We start from the raw sequence: 22,452 nt of genomic DNA on the forward strand, positions 1-22,452 counted from the left end.
GGTTCTTTTCTAAACTTATACTTTAAACATTGCATGATATATATAAAGAAAGTTAAAGAATAAGTAACGGTATGAAAAGAGTCTAGTTCCTTCATTATTTTAGGTAGACCATAACAGACAGGTTCCCATTTTTGATAATTAGTAGGTACCAGTAAGCAGGTGAAAGTTGACACGAGACAGGTATACTATAAGTCAGACTAATTAATACTTATTTTAAAAGTGTGGGACAGATGTAACAATAAAGCATTAAAGGTTATATGACATGAGACCCTCAAACAATATTTCTAGATAAATAATATATAATATAAGAATAATCAATATTTTTATTTCCCCAAAATTTCCAGGGCCCATAATTGCATAAAGCTGAAACTACTAATTTGTGTTATAGTAGTCTCAGCATAAAGTGATAAAGGGCATAACAATCTACAATTGTGAATTGATTGTCAGATATAATTTATAATTACAACAATAATCATCCCAGTATACATACAAATTATATATGTCTCTAAAAGTACTGTACTGATATATATTGCTGTCTCTTAATTTTATCATTGAAAAGTACAATACATTTTTATTAACTTGGTGTCAAACCTCAAAGGGAAAATGGTACAAACATATCAATGACATTACATCCAAAGGTAACAAATCACTCGGTTTTGTAAAACAAAGTCTAAAAATAACAAAACCACACATAAAATCCCAGGCATACCCAGCACTCGTCAGACCCAAACTTGAATATTCTTGTTCTGTTTTGGACCCTCACACAACCGAATCTGTATCTGAAATTGAGATGCTTTAAAGATGAGCTGCTCGGTATGTCTACAATAAACACCATAATATGAGTAGTGTTACAAACATGCTCACAACATTGAATTTGCCATCACAAACCGTCTAGCAAAAGGTACATGTATGCTACACACAAGATTGGTAATGATGTATAAGATATTGTACCATTTTGTTGCTTTTCCATCAGTCATACTCATTAAAGCTAATTAAGAGTTAGGAAAAAACATTCACTCTAAAAAAAATAGTCTCTCATATGAACCATAATTTGGTATTCGGCCTTTGGTTTCTTTTTGTATCCTTTTTTATAAGTTATAAAACTTTAACTTTTATTCTGTGGGTTGTGTTGGTGTTAGAATAGTATTAATAAAACAATTGAGTTTTTCAAGAAAAAATTAATACATTTTGATTCACCGTTTACGTGACAGGAAACCAAACAGGAAACCAATCTTTATTTTCTTTATTTTGCACAATATATTTCAAAAGACATAAATGAACACCATTACTAGTGTTACTTGCTTCATGTTAATATTTAAAATCTATTCTCAATGTTAAATTAAAGATTTTTTTAAACGCGACAGAAAACCATAAGAAACCTGAAAGCATTTTTTTAGTTTTATTTTATTGCAAAATCTGCTTAAAATAATCTGAACAGTATACTTTTTCTTAAAATCCATCTTAAATGTAACAGTATTATAAAACTCCTAAATATATGTGCTTGTTTTGAAAACAATTAGTACAATTTATTCAGAAATTTCCATATTTTCTTCATTGATACAGGATACCATAATCGTTGTATCTTGATGTTTTAGCTAAAAAAATGTATTTATATTTGGTTTTGAAATTCCAGTTATATACAATTTATTCCAAATCATTGGCAATGTAAAATCCAGTAAAGAAAAAAACTTTTAACTTGTAATTAAAATCTTTAAAATAGGCACCATGTGATATTTGAGACCTGTACACCATCTACATGGTTTCCACATTTTAACCTACTTTAGTGGGCTAAAATCAATAAAGTACTTCCTTTCAAGTCATGCATGGTAAAAGTTTACTTCTCCTTTGACAAGTTTATTGCGTTTCTGAAAAGTGTTTGCAGAACATGAATAAAAAAAAAAAAAAAAAAAATTGTGACAAAGATACCAACTTTGTACATTCCAAGTGTAACGGTATATTAACATGTATTTTTTATTAAATTATCTTTATTCACCTAAAATATCCAGTAATATTTACTGCTGAAGCAAAATCAATCCAACGAGCATCGGCACAATGATAAGAGACGTAATGTCGATTGAATTTTCCAAGGACCCTTTACATCGTTATCCGGAAACGAAGTGTGTTATAACGTCTGTCAAATCTGAAATCGATTTTGTCAAGTCATTGGGCATTTATTTTCACACAAGATCGTATGTAACATTATGCACGTAGGAAAATAATAGACCCCCGGCGCAATCTCTTTGAAAATTGTATTTTCCTTTTTATACGACCGCAAATTTGAAAAAATTTTCGTCGTATATTGCTATCACGTTGGCGTCGGCGTCGGCGTCGTCGTCGTCGTCGTCGTCGTCGTCGTCCTGCGTCCGAATACTTTTAGTTTTCGCACTCTAACTTTAGTAAAAGTGAATAGAAATCTATGAAATTTTAACACAAGGTTTATGACCATAAAAGGAAGGTTGGTATTGATTTTGGGAGTTTTGGTCCCAACATTTTAGGAATAAGGGGGCCAAAAAGGGCCCAAATAAGCATTTTCTTGGTTTTCGCACCATAACTTTAGTTTAAGTTAATAGAAATCTATGAAATTTTGACACAAGGTTTATGACCACAAAAGAAAGATTGGGATTGATTTTGGGAGTTTTGGTTTCAATAGTTTAGGAATAAGGGGCCAATAAAGGGCCCAAATAAGCATTTTTCTTGGTTTTTGCACAATAACCTTAGGTTAAGTAAATGGAAATCTATGAAATTTAAACACAATGTTTATGACCACAAAAGGAAGGTTGGTATTGATTTTGGGAGTTTAGGACCCAACAGATTAGGAATTAGGGGCCAAAAAGGGACCCAAATAAGCATTTTTCTTGGTTTTCGCACTATAATGTTAGTATAAGTAAATACAAATCTATGAAATTTAAACACAAGGCTTATGACCATAAAAGGAAGGTTGGTATTGATTTTGGGAGTTTTGGTCCCAACAGTTTAGGAAAAAGGGGCCCAAAGGGTCCAAAATTAAACTTTGTTTGATTTCATCAAAATTGAATAATTGGGGTTCTTTGATATGCCGAATCTAACTGTATATGTAGATTCTCAACTTTTGGTCCCGTTTTCAAATTGGTCTACATTAAGGTCCAAAGGGTCCAAAATTAAACTTAGTTTGATTTTGACAAAAAATGAATCGGTTGGGTTCTTTGATATGTTGAATCTAAAAATGTACTTAGATTCTTGATTATTGAAGTTTTTTTGGTCCAGTTTTCAAATTGGTCTACATTAAGGTCCAAAGGGTCCAAAATTAAACTTTGTTTGATTTCATCAAAAATTGAATCCTTGGGGTTCTTTGATATGCCAAATCTAACTGTGTATGTAGATTCTTCATTTTTGGTCCTGTTTTCAAATTTCAAATTCTACATTAAAGTCCAAAGGGTCCAAAATTAAACTAAGTTTGATTTTAACAAAAATTGAATTCTTGGGCCTCTTTGATATGCTGAATCTAAACATGTACTTAGATTTTTGATTATGGGCCCAGTTTTCAAGTTGGTCCAAATCAGGATCTAAAATTATTATATTAAGTATTGTGCAATAGCAAGTCTTTTCAATTGCACAGTATTGTGCAATGGCAAGAAATATCTAATTGCACAATATTGTGAAATAGCAAATTTTTTTTTAATTAGAGTTATCTTTCTTTGTCCAGAATAGTAAGCAAGAAATATCCTAATTGTGCAATAGCAAGAATTTTTTTTAATTGGAGTTATCTTTCTTTGTCCAGAATCAACTTAAATCTTTGTTATATACAATATACAATGTATATACACTTTTTACTACCAACTGATAAATTTAAATAATCTTTACCATTCAGTGATAACAAGCAGTTTTTTTACATCTTAATATTTTATGATGTATTTAAATGAGTAGTTATTGTTGCAAACTCCATTAGAAATTTGAATTGATATCAGTTTTGAAAAAGGGAAACGGGGATGTGAAAAAAAAGGGGGGGGGTTAAATTTTTCTCATTTCAGATTTCATAAATAAAAAGAAAATTTCTTCAAACATTTTTTTGAGAGGATTAATATTCAACAGCATAGTGATTTGCTCAAAGGCAAAAAAAAACTTTTAAGTTCATTAGACCACATTCATTCTGTGTCAGAAACCTATGCTGTGTCAACTATTTAATTTTAGATTTAAAAAGTTTGAAGAAGAAATCTTTAATTGATTTGTAAAATCTTGGCATTTGTTTTGTGTAAAAAAAAACCATGTAATGTCAAAAATTTGATCACAATCCAAATTCAGAGCTGTATCATGCTTGAATGTTTTGTCCATACTTGCCCCAACTGTTCAGGGTTCGACCTCTGCGGTCGTATAAAGCTGCGCCCTGCGGAGCACCTGGTTTAAACAAGACGAAACAAGTCTACAGATTATGTTTGCTAACATCCCGTTGGAAACAAAAACAATGTTTAGACCTAGTATTTCATATATCCGGCCGTAAGGGCGTGATCACATGTTAGTCACATGTTTCACGTATGACCGGAAATGATTAGAACTTAACGACAAAAACAATTTTAATAAAAAAAAGGAAATAACTGGACTTCTGTTTCGTGTGAAATGTAACGCGTAACGCATAACGATAACGTCATTTTCTAACTTAATTATTACGAAGAACAAAACTAGAATGTAAATCATCTCTGATTTACCTGTTTGAACATCTCGCGAGAGTTCATATTTGCATATTGTTATAAAGAATTCTATTACAACAAAGCAGATTACATCATCTAAAATTTGCGTTACGAAATCGGAAACCAAAGTAACACTAGTGTTCTTACACCTGCTACAGAAATACTTATAGTTCTCGGCATTTTCTTCTGACTATTCTTATTGGTCGATGTTCTTTATTATTTGAAAGCAAAAGTTATGAATTTGCCGGTGACGATTATCTATAAATCAGTCAGCGTTATGCACTTCGGAAGCGAAAAGTAACGCGAGAAACGACACAAAAATACGGTCGTATAATCTTTTAAATTTGTTAATTTCAATTTTTTTTCTAGGGAAGAGAAGCATATACTTGTATGTTGATAAAAATAAAGGCATCTTTAGATGTAGTTACAACTTTTCTTACAGTAATACACATTTTTATCACTTTTCTATTGTTATAGGAAACGAGCCCAATAGCAAATTATGGTCCATATACATTAAATTTTTTGTAGGCACATACATTTGTACATAATCTAAGGACTCCTACAGATATTCCTACTTTCTGTATACAACACCACAGTGGAATCAGCTGCCTGTGGTGCTTGTTCAGTCACCATCCATTTCTAGCTTTAGGGAACATCTTGCTTCAGCTTATCTGTGTTCTATTAATTATTAAATAGCATTAATTAAGACATAGTTTTAATCACAAATTTGATATTTTTATTGCACTATTACATTTTTTTTAAATTAGGGTAAACATTTTGTAAATAGTCCATGTATGCAGACAATACATGCAATATGTAATTCTCTGATGGAATATTGTTTACCAAAAGAGGAGAAGACAATAATTTTATTAACTATTTTAAAATCACTGTGCCCTCATTAGGACAGGTATCAGATCAATTATCCAACTCCAAACCAAGTCTATCTTGGACAAGTTTTTCAAGCTCATAGTCAATCCCATCCCAAACATTTGCCATAGTAAAATAATGAGTAATGATTAACGCCTTTGTGACCATGGTGACAGATGTGATTCATGGTAATTTTTTAAAATGGAACTTGCCAGGCGCGGATCCAGAGGGGGGGTTCCGGGGGTTGGAACCCCCCTTTTTTTGGACGATCAATGCATTTGAATGGGGACATGTAATTGGAACCCCCCCTTTGTCCTGGGTTAGGAACCCCCCCTTTTTAAAATGGCTGGATCCGCCCCTGCTTGCATATGAAAAATTTGTTTATATTTTGCTGATGAATGAAGGAATATTTTAAGGAAACAATGAAATATTTTAAGGAAACAGTATTAATGATAAAGGACATTCATCAAATCAAACAACATTTCTCAATTTGAGTACTTTAGTTTTGCCTTTGACAAAAGTCACAGCATGTGAGACATATGGATTACATATTACATGTGCTGTAAATTCAGAAATTATTTTTATGTTTTTATCTTTGCAAAAAATGTGACAGGATTATTATGGTTATAAACAATAATTTAAACTCACATTTTGAAACTTTTTATATGAATTAATCAGGATTTTTCTCAATATCGCAAAAATTCAAATTGCATTATAGTCTAAAAGACAAAATCTCAATATAAATGCAAGCAATAATTTCAGAATTTACAGTAGTCTATCCCAAAGCAGTTTAAACTATTTGTACAAGCTTTTTATTTCAGCAGGTGGAATTTGATCTAGATGCTTCATACTTTGTTTGCTGATAACTAATGCCAAGAAGCTTCTGTCTGTTATATATGTCCATTTGTCCTTGACCTCATTTTCATGGTTCAGCAGCAATTTAAAAAATATTATAGTTTTTCATGCCCCACCTACAATAGAAGAGGGGCAATACAGTCTTCACCTTTAGCCACTTGTAATAGATCTGTACAGATTAGTAAATATTGATTCGGACTAGAGAAAATTTCAAAATTTTACAAAGTCATATAGGGACGAGTTTTGATATTTAGTTTCCGGACTAGTAGATGAAAAAGTTTTTTGCGCAGACTGCATTATGTTTTCTGGTGTTTGCGTCAGTTTGTTCGTCCATCTGTTCTTTGGTTAGTTTGTTCGTACGTCTGTCTGTCCTGCTTCAGGTTAAAGTTTTTGGTCAAGGTAGTTGAAGTCCAATAAACTTGAAACTTAGTACATACATGTATCTTCCTTATGATATGATCTTTCTATTAAGATTTTTTACCTTAATTTCACGGCTCACTGAAGATAGAATATAATAGTGCAAGTGGGGGATCCATATACTTCATGTATGGACACATTCTTGTTTGTCATGTGAAATTCTCTCTTATTACAAATAATAGGATAACTGTATTTGGTATTGGGTTGCTTGCAATGTCTTCAAATCCAATAGATAGAGTTCAACTGACTTCAACCTCATTTAATGCATCAGTGAGCAAGGTTCAAGGAACATGGTTATATCCGTTTCTCTGATACTATAACTGACCTTGACCTCATTTTCTGAAATTTCATGGTTCATACATGTACATGTAGGTTAATGTTAAGTTTTTGTGTTTTGGTCTGTTTTGCAAGGCCTAAACTGTCCTTTTTGTCGAGCCTTCGACTTTGGTCGAAAAAGCGAGACTAAGCGATCCTACATTCCGTCGTCGTCGTCGGCGGCGTCCACAAATATTCACTTTGTGGTTAAAGTTTTTGAAATTTTAATAACTTTCTTAAACTATACTGAATTTCTACCAAACTTGGACAGAAGCTTGTTTATGATCATAAGAAAGTATCCAGAAGTAAATTTTGTAAAAATAAAATTCCATTTTTTCCGTATTTTACTTATAAATGGACTTAGTTTTTCTGCGAGGAAACATTACATTCACTCTGTGGTTAAAGTTTTTAAAATTTTAATAACTTTCATAAACTATCCTTGATTTGTACCAAACTTGGACAGAAGCTTGTTTATGATCATAAGATAGTATCAAGAAGAAAATTTTGTAAAAATAAATTTCCACTTTTCCGTATTTTACTTATAAATGGACTTAGTTTTTTTGCCAGAAACAAAACATTCACTCTGTGGTTTAAGTTTTTAAAATTTTTATAATGTTCTTAAACTATCCTGGATTTCTACCAAACTTAGACAAAAGCTTGTTTCTGATCATAAGATATTATTCAGAAGTAAATTTTGTAAAAAAAAAATTCACTTTTTCCGTATTTTACTTATAAATGGACTTAGTTTTTCTTCCAGTTAACATTACATACAGTCTGCAGTTAAAGTTTATAAAACATTTATTAGATTCATAACCTATCCTGGATTTTTTACCAAACTTGGAAGCTTCTTTCAATCAAAAGACAGTATCGAGAGGGAAATTTTTATTGATGTTTTTCCTCATTTTTGTTGAGTCTGCGATTAACAGCAAACGTAGGCAAGACACTGGGTTCCGTGGAACCCTTACAAATTTTTTTATTGGTGTATGGAATATTTGTAAGGTGCACGTCATGTTTGTCTAACAGGTTTCATCTGTCCATTTTTCACAATTTGGATGGTTATTGAGTTTTGTTTGTTTTAAAACAATTGAGGCCACAATCTTATATATAGTTTAACTTTAGGTAGCCTGAATAGTGTCAAATTTTTATCTTTTGTGTCAATGGCTACTACTGTGTGTCTTATTTAGGGGCAGTGCTAACAGCATATCTAGTTGATCATATGAATTCATTAAAGCATAAAGGTGAGTTAAGAGGGCAATGGGGGTATCATGCACTCATGATGCAGCTCTTTATTCACCATGATGCTATTATATCTGAATTTAAAATTTTAATTATAGTTGTGTCTCATAACTCATAACATAAGAGTGGCTCTTTTATAAATTGTTAATATTATATTGTGTTTTATATCAAATGTTTTATAGCCCAAGTCAAACTGAACTGCTATTATTAGCTGTTTTTTAGCTGTTATTTGCCAGTTCTTCATATTTTTAGCAGTCCTTTAGCTCTTCTAAGCATTCAATCTAATAGCAGTTTGAAAAACTGCCACATTTCACCATTTCTTAGCAGATCGGCTTAGCATTCGTCTTAGAATTCATCTTAGCATTCGACTTAGCATTCGTCTTAGCATTCATCTTAGCATTCCTCTTAGCAGTCAGGACAACAGTTATGACAGCAGTTCGATAGCAGTTGACCTATTAATCTTTGTTATAAAAATGCTTGGATCTGGCTATGTTTTCAGCTTGAAGTTAAACATTTATTTGAAGATAATTTGATCATTTTCAAATGTGCATTTTGGCTCCATGTTGTGTGGAAATACTTGCTAGTGAAAAACTGTATTTTTGTCATTTATAAGCTTAATTTTGGATGAATTGAATACTTTTACACACCTGCAGTACAGTAAGTTGAAAGTTACAGTTAATGCTTGTGTATATTCTGACATAACTTTGTTGGGGGAAACAGAAATCATACAGAAAGCCCACAAAAAGGGGGGATAGTTGTTTACTTAAATAGAATATCTGATGTTGACAGGATTGTATTAGAATACTAGCATATATATACTTACAGTTCAAGATGTTATTTGAAAAAATAAATATGATTATTTTAATCTATTATTTTGTTAAAAAAACAAATCTAATCATATTCGAGAGTTGAAAAAAGGGGGAGGGAATTCATAGGTAAACCTAGACTGCAAATAGCTGATTGGTTAAAATTGTCCAAATAATCAATTTAATGAAATTAATTTATAATATATAATTTTACTTTAGTTTGTTTCAGAAAAAAGAAACATTATATATTACATGTATCAAGAATTTATTTGTTTAAAATTCCAAAAGAGAAAGAGGATATAACTGTTGTCTTTTGGTCCACACTTAATACTGTGGATTCATTAATATTCGTTGGATACCAATTTTCGTGGATTTCGTGGGTACCGGGAAACCACGAATTTAAATATTCAACGAATTGCAAATTTTCTAAAGGAAAATATGCATACTTTGTCAAAACCACGAAATTAAACATCCTCGAATATGCAAGTTTTCCTCAAACCACGAACATTGGTACCCACGAAAATAAATGAATCCACAGTAGAATAAAAACAGTACATTTGGCATGTTTGATAATAAAATAATGATAACAATGAAATAACTTCTTATTTGAAAATCACTTAGTCAAGGTAGTGATAAGCCTCTTAGCAGTAATAGCTCTTAAATAAGTTGCTTTTTTTTTTAAAGTTTTGATAATTAAAGTGCATTTTTAATTGTTCCTATATCATTACGGCCACTTATATAATTAATAAAGGGTCTAAGACCAGCTAAAGTAAGTGCTACTCTTTTTTTTTTTTTACATTCCCTTAAAATTCAGTCTGTTATTAGATTGTATAGTTACTGCTCTAATTACAAATATAAGTTTAAGTACAACTTTTTGAAATTTCACATAAGACTTACAGTAAAATATTAGAATTTTAATAATTTTTGCTTTCATATCTTGTACACTGTATATTGATTACCAGTATTCATGTGTCGCCTTTGTATTGCAACTTTTGGCAGATCTGATAGCATTCCACAGCAGTTATTAGCAGTTTATAAAACCATATTAGGCATGAATATTCATTATTGACAGCTGTTATTATAGCAGTTCTCATGAATATTCATTATTTGATAGCTGTTATTATAGCAGTTCTTATGAATATTCAGATCTCATTTAAATTTTTCGTTAAAAATAACTGCCAAAGAACTGTGAAGGCTAAATAAACTGCTAAGAAACAGCTATGGAATGCTATTGGAATGCCTTTATGCAAATTAATCATTGCCTTATATTTGGTAACTGTGAATGCTAATAAACTGCCAAATAACTGCTGTCAAGCGGGAACTGTGAATGCTAATAAACTGCCAAATAACTGCTGTCAAGCGGGAACTGTGAATGCTAATTAACTGCTAAAGAACTGCAGTTCACTTTGACTTGGGTAGAGGTGAGACTCTAATAAATTATTTGTTTGTTGTTTGTTTGTTTGTTTGTGATGCTCTAATTTTAGGGTATACAGACTACACTGTATAGAATAATTGGCAAATGCGCTGAATAAAGGACTAAAAAATAAAGAATAGGGAACAATAGGGTTCTAAAATATATAAAATAGAGAATAGGGAACAATAGGGTTCTAAAATATATAAAATAGAGAATAGGGAACAATAGGGTTCTAAAATATATAAAATAGAGAATAGGGAACAATAGGGTTCTAAAATATATAAAATAGAGAATAGGGAACAATAGGGTTCTTATTCTGTTACACCGTTCCGTAATTTATATAGTTCGTTTGATTATATTCTTAATCTATTTATGTGTTCCAGTCTAGGAGGATTATTCATCTTTAACCTTATAAGAACATTAAAACATCGTATCATCGCTACCTTTCCCCTGCTCACACGGATCTCAAACCGAACATTGCAAGGTCATACCAGTTCTGGAGAACTTTTCAAAGGACAAACGTCATCTAGGACACAATTCGTGGCTAACCACAGAGTGAGTTAACTTTACAACATTGTTTTTGAAGCCTTCAAATTACTCTATACATATTTGAACATTCTCTCCATGAAACACTGGAAATTTATAACTGCTCTTGAAAGTACAACATTTTCTCGGATTCAACGGACTATGCTATCTATTACCGCTGACATTTAGTTTTAATAACATTAATTGAACACATTGTAAAATTGTATTTTATTTGTTTTTCAGCTTTTTACCATATGTCAGATTGGTTCATAATTAAAGTATCAGCACCTGATAGTCTTTTCTCCTTGAGCCCAATCGTCGGTTATACTTAATGGTCAGGCCATTACAGTAAAAAGTCTACAACTTGCCTGTTGTGTCTCACAGATAACGCCACTCCACGTTAGTTATACAGCTACACAACAACCTACCTGTTGAGCCCTGCATGTATACGCGTCATCCCTTGACGTACAGTAAATTGACGACAACCTGTCTTTACATATCCAGACAAGGAACGACAACGTAGCAACGTACATACGTACATACCTTTACACTGACAGTGGACTACATATCTTGTGTGAACTCGACAGCAACCCAACAACGTTGAGTCAACATGGATCCCAGTCATGTAGAACAACAAGAAGAGATTCAGCCCCAAGAAGGAGATGTCCCTGAACTATTAGAAAATCCGTCTAATACATCACAGTCAGATGAAACTCCCGAGGCTAGGCGAGTACGTGACCTCACGGAAAAAGGACAAGGGGCTTTCACTGAAAAACGTGACAAGTTCTGTCAGGAACTAGAGGCTCTCTGGGCAGACATTGAATCCCAGTTATTGGAAGTAACAACGCCTCCTAACGATCTCCAGCAACTCCTAACAGTCCAGGACAAACTTGTTAAAGCCTGTAATAATTATCGTAGGCTCACAGATGAATACTTAGACTTTCTGAAAAGGACCCGAACATGGGAGAGTCAAAAAGAAATTGATGCATGTAAACTCTCTTTGGATTTACGTCTGTCCAAAGTGGAGCTAGTTATGGAAAAACTACACGAGCATCGCCTCGCTCTAACAAAGGCCAAATCCACTAAAACAAAGACCTCAAGGGGTAAGAAAACCTCTCACAGCGGTAGCTCTAACGTGTCAGACATGTCAAGCCTGGCACGGAGAAAGCGAGCCAAGGCAGAGGCTGCAAAGTCTAAGATAGCATTTGTCGAAAAACATGCCCTTATCCTACAACAGGAAGCAATGTTAGAAGAACAAGCCCTGTTCAGACAAAATGAAATGGAACAGGAAGCAGCACGCAAAAAAGCTGAAATGGAACAGGAAGCAGCACACAAAAAGGCTGAAATGGAACAGGAAGCCAGTCGTAAACAGGCAGAAATGGAGCAAGAAGTCGCTCAACGTAAACATGAGGCCGCACAGAGAACAGTTCAGCTAGAACAGGAGGCTGCTCACAGAAAAGTGCAATTAGAACAAGAGGCCGCTCACAGAAAAGTGCAATTAGAACAAGAGGCCGCTCACAGAAAAACGCAATTAGAACAAGAAGCTATGCGCAGGAAGGCTCAAATGCAACAAGAAGCCGCACGAGTAAGCCGGGAAAAGGCCGAGCTTAAAGCCAAATTTAATCTTCTTGAAGCACAAAGAGAAGCTGCAGCCGCAGAAGCCGAGGCTCGTATCCTGGAATACGATGATAGCCAAGCGTATAGCGATCTCCCTGACGAAAAGGAAGACCCGCTCCAGCGTGTGCAAGATTTCGTCAATAAACTTCCTGTATCAACTGTTGTTAAGGAAGTAACAGGACCTCAAAAGAAAAAACAAATTCCTGTTAAGATCGAGCTGAGTCACGAAGCACCAGCGTTCGTGCCATCCGTGGCATCGAACTTGCTGTCACAGACATCTGCCGTCTTGCCTTTCGATAATAAGTCACCGGAAGTTACCTTTATCCCAGATCTGGGATTAGTAACCGGCATGCAAAAACTAGGTCTTTCAGATGAGAGCACTACTGAACACCAAAAACAGGGTGTTAAAGAAGCGATCCCTGTCTTACGCACAAAACAAGACGTTATAGAAGAGATCCCTGTTTCGCACAAAAAACAAGACGTAATAGAAGAGATCCCTGTTGCACACCAGCAACAAATCAACCTTACATCAGAGATAACTAGATTCCTCTTACGCAAGGACCTGCTTTTCTCCCGATTAACAAGCTTTAACGATCGGGCAGAATCCTTTCATACTTGGAAAGCAAGCTTCAAGAACGTGACTGATGAGTTACAAGTCTCTGACTCAGAACAGATCGATTTACTGATCAAGTGGCTCGGTCCAGAGTCTGCTAAACACGCCATTAGCATAAGAGCGTCGAACGCCAATAATCCTTCAATAGGTATACAGAGACTATGGAAGAGGCTTGACGAGCGGTATGGTGCTCCAGAAATGTTGGAAGCCTCTCTCATGAGTAAACTTGCCAAATTCCCTACATTGACGAATAAGGACAACGCACGTCTCTACGAACTGTCTGACATTCTATCAGAAATAGAATATCACAAGGAAAATCCCAAGCTGGGATGTTTGCTAGCATACTTTGACTCTTCGTCCGGGATAAATCCAATTGTTGAAAAATTACCGTACGGACTCCAAGAAAAGTGGACAACGAGGGCTACAAGATACAAGTCTAAATATGAAGTTGCCTTTCCACCTTTCACAGAATTCTCTGCCTTCATCAGGGAAATAAGCAAAACAAAGAACGATCCTGGGTTCATCTTTGGGTCAAAAGTCACACCAAATACAAAAGACGCTACGCCAAGGTTCACACCTCAGACGTACTCTAAAGTCAACGTCCATAAGACGGCTGTTGAACAGCAAACTGAAGACAGCAGTCAACAACAAGATCTGTGTATCTTACACAAGACAAAGCATACCTTGATTGAATGCCGAGCATTCCGAGCCAAACCAATCGAGGAACGCAAGGAACTGTTAAGACAAAACAATGTGTGCTACAAGTGTTGTGAGTCAACCACACACAGAAGTCGGGACTGCAACGCAAGTATCAATTGTAACGAGTGTGGAAGTAAACGACATACCACAGCACTTCACATCACTAGACCACAACAATCTGAAAGTTCCCAGTTTAGCTCACCCAGACAAGCCTACGGCGGGGAGCTAACACAAGTCTACGGCGGGGAGCAGACAGAGTCCGCTGAAACAAAGTTAACCTCTGTGAGTTCGATCTGCACAGAGATCTACAAAGATCATAAGAGCGAGAAATCTTATGCCAAGATATTACCTGTGGACGTGTACCACAAGGACAAGACAGACAAAATTATCAGGATGTACGCCATTATTGACGACCAAAGCAACCGGTCTCTTGCCTCGCCTGAATTCTTCAGTCTATTCAACGTTCGGGAAAAACCTGAAAACTACTCTCTTACAACATGCTCCGGCAGAGTAGCTACTTCCGGGAAAAGAGGAAACGATTTCGTCATAAAATCTGTACATAGTGACGTACAATTTGATCTGCCTACATTAATTGAATGTAATAATATTCCCAATAATCGAGACGAAATTCCTACTCCTGAAGTTGCAATGCATCATCCTCATCTGAAAGAACTGAGAGGAAGCATTCCGGCAATAGAGGAACGTTGTCCAATTCTACTCCTAATTGGCAGGGACCTTATAGAGGCACACCACGTCCTTGAGCAACGCCTAGGACCATCCCGAACTCCATTTGCCCAAAAGTTGAGACTTGGTTGGGTCATAATTGGAAATACATACATTGACAAGCAAACTGTTCCTATTGAAGTCAACACAAAGATAACCAACGTTTCAATCACGGAATCAAAACAACGTCTTGCCTCAAGACCGGAAATAGCCGTCAAGGACAATAATCCAATTGTTGTTCAGTCTAAAGACAAAAACTTTCATTCGAATGCCAAGGTCGTAAAATCGCATTCAATACAATACCTTGAATGTACAGGACCTAGTACCAAGCCTGGTAAACGCACGAATTCCTCTAAAGGGACATCACTCGCGTCACTAAAAGCAAAATCTTTGACTTCTATAGAAAAATCTATAGATAAAGAAAACTTCATTCCGAAATCAACAGGACTTGAAGTTCATGGTGAGGAAATCAGTAGCATTCACAAACCTATTCCGATAGAAGGGCCTATTGCCAATATCAATCTGCCTTTGAGCAGGCAACCTCTACTCGTAGGAGGAAGCAGTATTGCCAAATTTGACTTGAATTTTAGTGAAAAGGAACCAATAGTCTTATCTGGACATCATCACAAAGTAACACCTTTTCTTGGACATTACTACAACAAAATCAAACATAGAGGACCCCACTTCACAGATAAAACTGCAAGATCAGCAGGATTGAACATTACGACGAAACGCTTAATTTCGTCTGATACTAAAAAAGATGGAACTTTTCGCCAAACCGGAAGAGCATCAAATATTACCTCTCGTCATACCCATCGGAGGACCACCTTTAACCGTCGTCGCCGTCTCACAACGTTGGAGAAAACAGTTCTTACTATCTCAACAACAGCTTTGGAACATTCTACAAATCACAGCGATCTCATTGGAGAGATCCTTCTTCATAGGACAAGAAACTGTGCCGAACCCAGTTTTCCGTGGAATTAATCTATTCTAGAAACTTTATAGTGAAATGTTGTAAGTTGAGACGTGATATTTCTCACACGACTAATAGTGGACATTTCACCTGTATATATTCAATTTATATTGGGATTAATTCATTTGTGTAAATCTTGTATTCATATTCGAAAAATTTATGGAATAGTGATATCAGATAGACATCAGACGGGGAGTATTCTGTTACACCGTTCCGTAATTTATATAGTTCGTTTGATTATATTCTTAATCTATTTATGTGTTCCAGTCTAGGAGGATTATTCATCTTTAACCTTATAAGAACATTAAAACATCGTATCATCGCTACCTTTCCCCTGCTCACACGGATCTCAAACCGAACATTGCAAGGTCATACCAGTTCTGGAGAACTTTTCAAAGGACAAACGTCATCTAGGACACAATTCGTGGCTAACCACAGAGTGAGTTAACTTTACAACATTGTTTTTGAAGCCTTCAAATTACTCTATACATATTTGAACATTCTCTCCATGAAACACTGGAAATTTATAACTGCTCTTGAAAGTACAACATTTTCTCGGATTCAACGGACTATGCTATCTATTACCGCTGACATTTAGTTTTAATAACATTAATTGAACACATTGTAAAATTGTATTTTATTTGTTTTTCAGCTTTTTACCATATGTCAGATTGGTTCATAATTAAAGTATCAGCACCTGATAGTCTTTTCTCCTTGAGCCCAATCGTCGGTTATACTTAATGGTCAGGCCATTACAGTTCTAAAATATATAAAATAGAGAATAGGGAACAATAGGGTGCTAAAATATATAAAATAGAGAATAGGGAACAATAGGGTTCTAAAATATATAAAATAGAGAATAATTAGCAAAATTATAAAGAATATTAACCAAAATGGCTTAACATTAAAGAATACAGAAATGAAAGACCCTCCATCTAAAAATCCAATGGTGCTATATGGAAATACTGGGGAGAACACTAAATATTGAGGATTGAAATGTAATACTAATTAATGGAATTATGTGACCTCTGAGTTCTCTAGATCTACAACCATATACCTCATAAAAAAAACTACAAAAAAATCTGTAACTGATTTCTGTGATGACCTCAAATGGTTCAGGCTGTCTTTTATTAACCAATTACTACCCGTAGATGAATACATAAGCATGTTTATTTTTTTTTTTATATTTTAATTAGACTTTGTTTGAACAAAATTTGAATAAAAGCCCATTTACAGTAATATACATAATTAATAAGTTATATTCTTTTTTGTTGACTAGATTTGACAGATGATAATCTTAAAATTGGCTTTAATAAATTAACATAAACCTGAAGAAAAATATAGACTGAGTTATGATACCAGCTGTATATTTAATGTGTCATCCAAGTCTGTTCATTGATATTATGTTAAAAAATGTACATACTTACTGGACTTGAAGGCATGATGTCTGTTGAATGTTTTTTGTGTATAATTTCAGACTTCCAGCGCAAAACAGAACCCAGTAGTGGTGACGACCAGAATAAATACAATGGAACCAAGTGTAGAGAGTTTGTATTTTCCAGCTTTGACACAAGGCATCAGTAAAGATTGGGCTGAAGGGCATTTTGCTGATTTAGAAGTTATTGTTGAAGGTCAAAAGTTCAAATGTCATCGTATCATTCTGGCGGCAATGTCCCAATATTTCTCAACAATGTTTACGTCTGGTAAGTCAAAATATAATACATGTACGTACATGTACTTGTATGAAGGAGACAGTTCTATAATAATTTAACTTTCATTTAGAAAACAAGCATGTAGAATTTTAGTAAATATAATGGTTGAGAATTATAGATAATTGATGGTATTCTAAGTTCAGCTAAGCTCATGGAAGGGCAAAGGCCCCCTTAGTTTGTCACAATATATTTTTATCTCTAGAGAGTAGCATGATATGAAAAATTATCACTAAGAAAAAAACTTTGAAAATAATAACTGGTTCTATCAAGAAATTATAAAATTCTTTTTCAATTTTGAAAAGGGAATCACTAGTGTACTGATAATGACACTCTATTAATGGGTACACAGACCATAATTCATGGTTGCTTGTACATCAATTAGTAATGCTAATGCTTGGTGTAAAATATCAACAAATGTAAAGCCTACCTATGTCAAAATGACCATAGACATGATAGAGCATGACATGAAGGAATTCTGTCTTAAATTAAAAAAAAGGTATAAGTCTTCAGAAGAGGGATTTTTTTTACAACATTATTTATTTTATAAACAAATACAGCATAAGGATCAATGATGTTTTATAATCATCCATCAACGTGCCTTCACAGTTGTCCTACAACTATAAATGTATTCAAATTTTAATGAAACTCCCCTTGTTTCATTGTTAGTTATAGAATAAATCATACCTACATGTATTTATATTTTTGATTTAATATTTCAGGTTTTAAAGAAAGTACTGAAAAATCAGTAGAAATAAAGGGTATGAAAGGTGATGCATTCCACTTAGTTTTGGAATACATCTACACAGGACGGAATATTGTAAGCATAGATAATGTAGTACATGTTTTACAGTCTGCATCCATGCTACAGATCAAAACTCTTCAAGATCTTTGTAAGAGCTTTTTACGGAAGAATCTATCTGTTGAAAACTGCATTGGTTTCTGGAGATTGACATTCCTGTATAGTCTCGAAGATCTACAGGCTCTCATGTGGAAATTTCTTGTTAAGAAATTCCCCGTTATTGTTAACTGTATGGAGTTCTTGTCACTACATGAAGGTGAGCTTCTCAAGATTATTGATGATCAAGATTTGAATACTCCATCAGAGGAGTTTGTGTGTGAAATGGTAATGAAATGGTACACAGCTAATAAAAATATCAGCAGTGAGGTACTTGTAGCCATTTTTGAACATTTGAAATTCCAGTTAATGGATGAAAAGTATGTCAGAAATTTAATGACTAAGTTTCCCGACCTTAATCAAATTGGACCAATAAAAGTCATGGTGGATCAGAGATTATTAGCAGAGCTTAATGCAGATATGTTGGAATCTTCATACAGGAAGGAAGAAATATTTTGTATGGTGGGTACTCGTAGCAGGATGCCTGACCCCTCTAAGACAGAAGTCCAATGTTATAGTTACCAAGACAAGAAGCAGTTCCATTTGGCACCATTACCTATTGAGCCTGGTCCCTGTTTTGCTGTTTGTACTCTCAACAATGATATCTACATATCTGGTGGCTATAACCAACAACACCTGGTCTTACACTTCAGCTCAAAACTAAATAAATGGGACCAGTACAACTGTATCCATGATGCAAGATGGGGACATGGCATGGTTGCCATTGATGGATATATCTATCTCATTGGAGGAATGTCCAAAACCATGGAAACTTTATCTACCATAGAAAGATACAATCCTAATACCAACACATGTGAAAAAGTTGGAAATCTGCAACAAGCCATTTCATCTATGACAGTAGCAGTGAAAGGATCTAAGATCTATACTTTTGGCGGAAAGCAAAATGATCGAAATGCATCTCTTTTGATCCAGTCATTTGATGTCACAGAAGGAGAATCTAAAGTAATTGGTGAATTGCCACTAACCTGTGCTGGAGTTGTTGGGAAGACCGTCACATTTGGAGAAGATATCTTCATAATATTTAGAGAAGGAAATATTGCTCAATTCAATGAAACAGAAGGCACAGAAGTGGTTGGAGTGACTCAGAAATTTGAACATTTTGGAACTGTTTTGAAGGAAAATAAAATCTTGATCATAGGATGTGCAAGTAGCAACTTCACTTCTTACTCGTTTGATCCAGTTTTTAAGAAAATTGTAGAAATACCATCTGAATTCAAAGCACCCATGTGTAACTTTCACCTACTCAGAGTTATCTTGAGTAAGAAATATCTGGTTAATTAATGTGGTTTCAAGAATCCTGAACAGTTTTATATCTTTCTAATTTAGACTAAAACCTTTACTTGAGTGTCACATAGATTTAATGTCACTTTTGTCATATATCATGTATATGTGATATTTCAAAATAATATGTAAAATATAATGGAATTCTATATAATCTCTATTTTTTTCTTCAGTTTTTCATGTATTATGTCAGATAAACGCTAAAGAATTGCTTTATGCTATTTAGGGCCCATGTTATCATTATAGAATAAAATGCTTTAATTCGTAAATTTATTGGTGTGTATTAAAACATCAAACTAAATAAGATGCATTACAACCCTATCAAATTAGTAAAAGAAGCATTCAATAGTTATAATTATATTATTTGGCTGGGATCATGGAAACATATGACGTTCATTATCACTGAACTAGGACATGTTTTTGTTATTTTATTTACCTGTAAACTTTATCGAACAGCTTGTGTCATCATGAATGTTACATTTCATTTTGAAATGAAGGTTAATTTCATAATGATGCAAGATTACTGTAGGCTAATCAAAATAATTTATTATAACAAAACATACATGTAATGTAATTATCATAACATGTTTGCAAATCAGCCACACTTTTTATTGTAATTTTTTGTACCAAACTTTACCCAAATCTTTTTTTATAACTGTATGTGAGAAATGGGAGATCAATGATGAGTCGAGTTATTTTAAGAAAATTTATGATTGCAGAGTTGTGTTAAGTAATATAATAAGACATTTTTAAGGGGCATTAGCTGTCAAATTTGTGTTCGCCTATTTGACTCAAATTCTCATATTTGATTTATTACCTACTAAAACAGATATCCATATAACAACAAGTCTGAAATATACAGTTAACAATGCATGCACTCGAAAATAAATATCAGAATTTCATGTGTATTTAAGTCTAGATGCTTATTATTATAGAGATCACCTCTGATGAAAAAAAATGGTCTGTTTGATTTCATGTTATAGATTAAAAAAATATATATAATATAAATATAATTTTTACCTGTATAAGAATGAGTTTTTGTGGATCTAATCAGTCAATGAAATGGTTCACCTTTGTTTCACTTTCAGTGTTGAAATTATTTTCCACTTAATGCTTGAAGTTGACTTATACATAGGTAACCATCTCTAGCCATTGGGTGAAATTGACGTTCACATTAATACAAATTCAATGAGAACCAATTATTCACTCGCAAGTGAATAGTTCATCAGATAATTGTTTTTAGGTGTTGCTTATTTTTACAAAATCAAACCAAATTGGATGTTGTAAGTGAATTAACATTTCCTTATTTCACTTTCATTAATGATTGGACCAAACAAAATCATTTTCTACTTCTTGAAGCTATTGCTCCTTTAAAAGTTAGCTGCAAATCAAGGTTGTAATTAACTGCTGTTTTGTCATGTTCTACTAGATAACTTTTTAGTGTGACAATTATTTTATCTTTTACTTCAGAGGTATAAGACTTTATTTGTTGAACATAATTGATATTTTATATGCTTGAGCTACTATGGAATAAATTCATCAATGAGAAAATATCAAGATCTGAAACATTGTCATAATAAGAAATTTGCATAATAATAAACAGTAATGGTTGTTGTATTTTTATATTTTTATATTTACTAGTTATAGTTATTGTTTGTGGTATTTTTCACTATACCTTTTTTGTTACTGATTTTTTTTTTCTATTTTGTACAAATAATTTTTGTTTTGTTTTAGACTTTAACTTGAAAATGTGTGTTCTACTTACAATACTCTTCTTTCACAATGTTCACTCATATATGTTAAAGGTGTAAAGTCATCTCTATAAAGGAACAGAAAAGATGTAAGTTAAGAAATTACAGACCGCATGAAGTTACTGCAAAAACTAACATTAGAATATATACTAATATAGTTATAATTAAAATAGGCATGTTTTCATGTAGAATTGTAACTTGATTGTATGTAAAAGTATGTGATGGTTTCAAGATGATGATAATGTTTTAAAGTAAGCAATTTTTGTAAAAGTAGACACACCAGTAATCAATTTGTGTGGTTTCAAAATTGTACAGTTTTGCACATGTGTGACAACTATATAGGAATGTACAATAGGTGTTCTCTTGATTTAACTTTGCCATGTGTTCTGCTTTATATACCATACCTGCATATTCTCACTTTGTTTTGTGATATTTTTCATAGAAATCCTGTTTTATATTATACTTGATATATAGATATATTTTTTTTCACAATTTTTCTTTTTTTGATATATATATACATAACTTTCTAATATGTAATTTAACTTAAAAAAAATATTACTCATAGTTATTATTTCACTTGATCAACAATGTGGGTGACATATATTGCATTTCCTAGGTTCTCAAAATTGACAAATCTTAATGGAACTATAATATAATGTGGAGCCACCGCTACCATGGAAACAAAATAAAAAAATATAAATTCTGAATCATTTGTTATAACAGCCAACCTATTGAAACTATATCCAAATTTTGTCAGTGATGCCCTGAGGTTCCAACAGTATATATAAATTTCAAAATTTTCCTAACAAAAATTTGTGATGTATTTATGTACATTGATATAGGAAGATGTGGTGTGAGTGCCAATGAGACAACTCTCCATCCAAATAACAATTTAAAACCAGGTGCTCCGCAGGGCGCAGCTTTATACGACCGCAGAGGTCGAACCCTGAACAGTTGGGGCAAGTATGGACAAAACATTCAAGCGTGATACAGCTCTGAATTTGGATTGTGATCAAATTTTTGACATTATATGTTTTTTTTTTACACAAAACAAATGTCAAGATTTAACAA

The 22,452-nt window shown here is 33.6% G+C and overlaps 2 protein-coding genes across 3 annotated transcripts; both read left to right on the forward strand.

The window, feature by feature from the left end:
• The first annotated feature begins 81 nt into the window (after positions 1–81).
• LOC143045969 (kelch-like protein 6) lies at positions 82–22,088 on the forward strand. Of its 2 annotated transcripts, none has more exons than XM_076218856.1 (3): positions 82–180; positions 17,199–17,424; positions 18,153–22,088. In XM_076218856.1, the coding sequence occupies exons 2-3, from the start codon at positions 17,250–17,252 to the stop codon at positions 19,628–19,630; spliced, it is 1,653 nt and encodes a 550-aa protein (XP_076074971.1). In that variant the 5' UTR covers positions 82–180; positions 17,199–17,249; the 3' UTR covers positions 19,631–22,088. The 2 variants fall into 2 exon arrangements, with proteins under 2 accessions (XP_076074971.1, XP_076074972.1); XM_076218857.1 differs by having other exon boundaries at positions 167–191.
• Positions 12,066–16,422, forward strand: LOC143045968 (uncharacterized). Its single transcript, XM_076218855.1, has 2 exons — positions 12,066–16,160; positions 16,374–16,422. Exon 1 carries the CDS (start codon positions 12,130–12,132, stop codon positions 15,730–15,732), a length of 3,603 nt encoding a protein of 1,200 aa, XP_076074970.1. The 5' UTR covers positions 12,066–12,129; the 3' UTR covers positions 15,733–16,160; positions 16,374–16,422.
• Positions 22,089–22,452: the final 364 nt, after the last annotated feature.

The sequence above is a fragment of the Mytilus galloprovincialis genome, chromosome 9 (assembly GCF_965363235.1).
Source record: "Mytilus galloprovincialis chromosome 9, xbMytGall1.hap1.1, whole genome shotgun sequence".
Classification (NCBI taxonomy): Eukaryota; Metazoa; Mollusca; class Bivalvia; order Mytilida; family Mytilidae; genus Mytilus; species Mytilus galloprovincialis.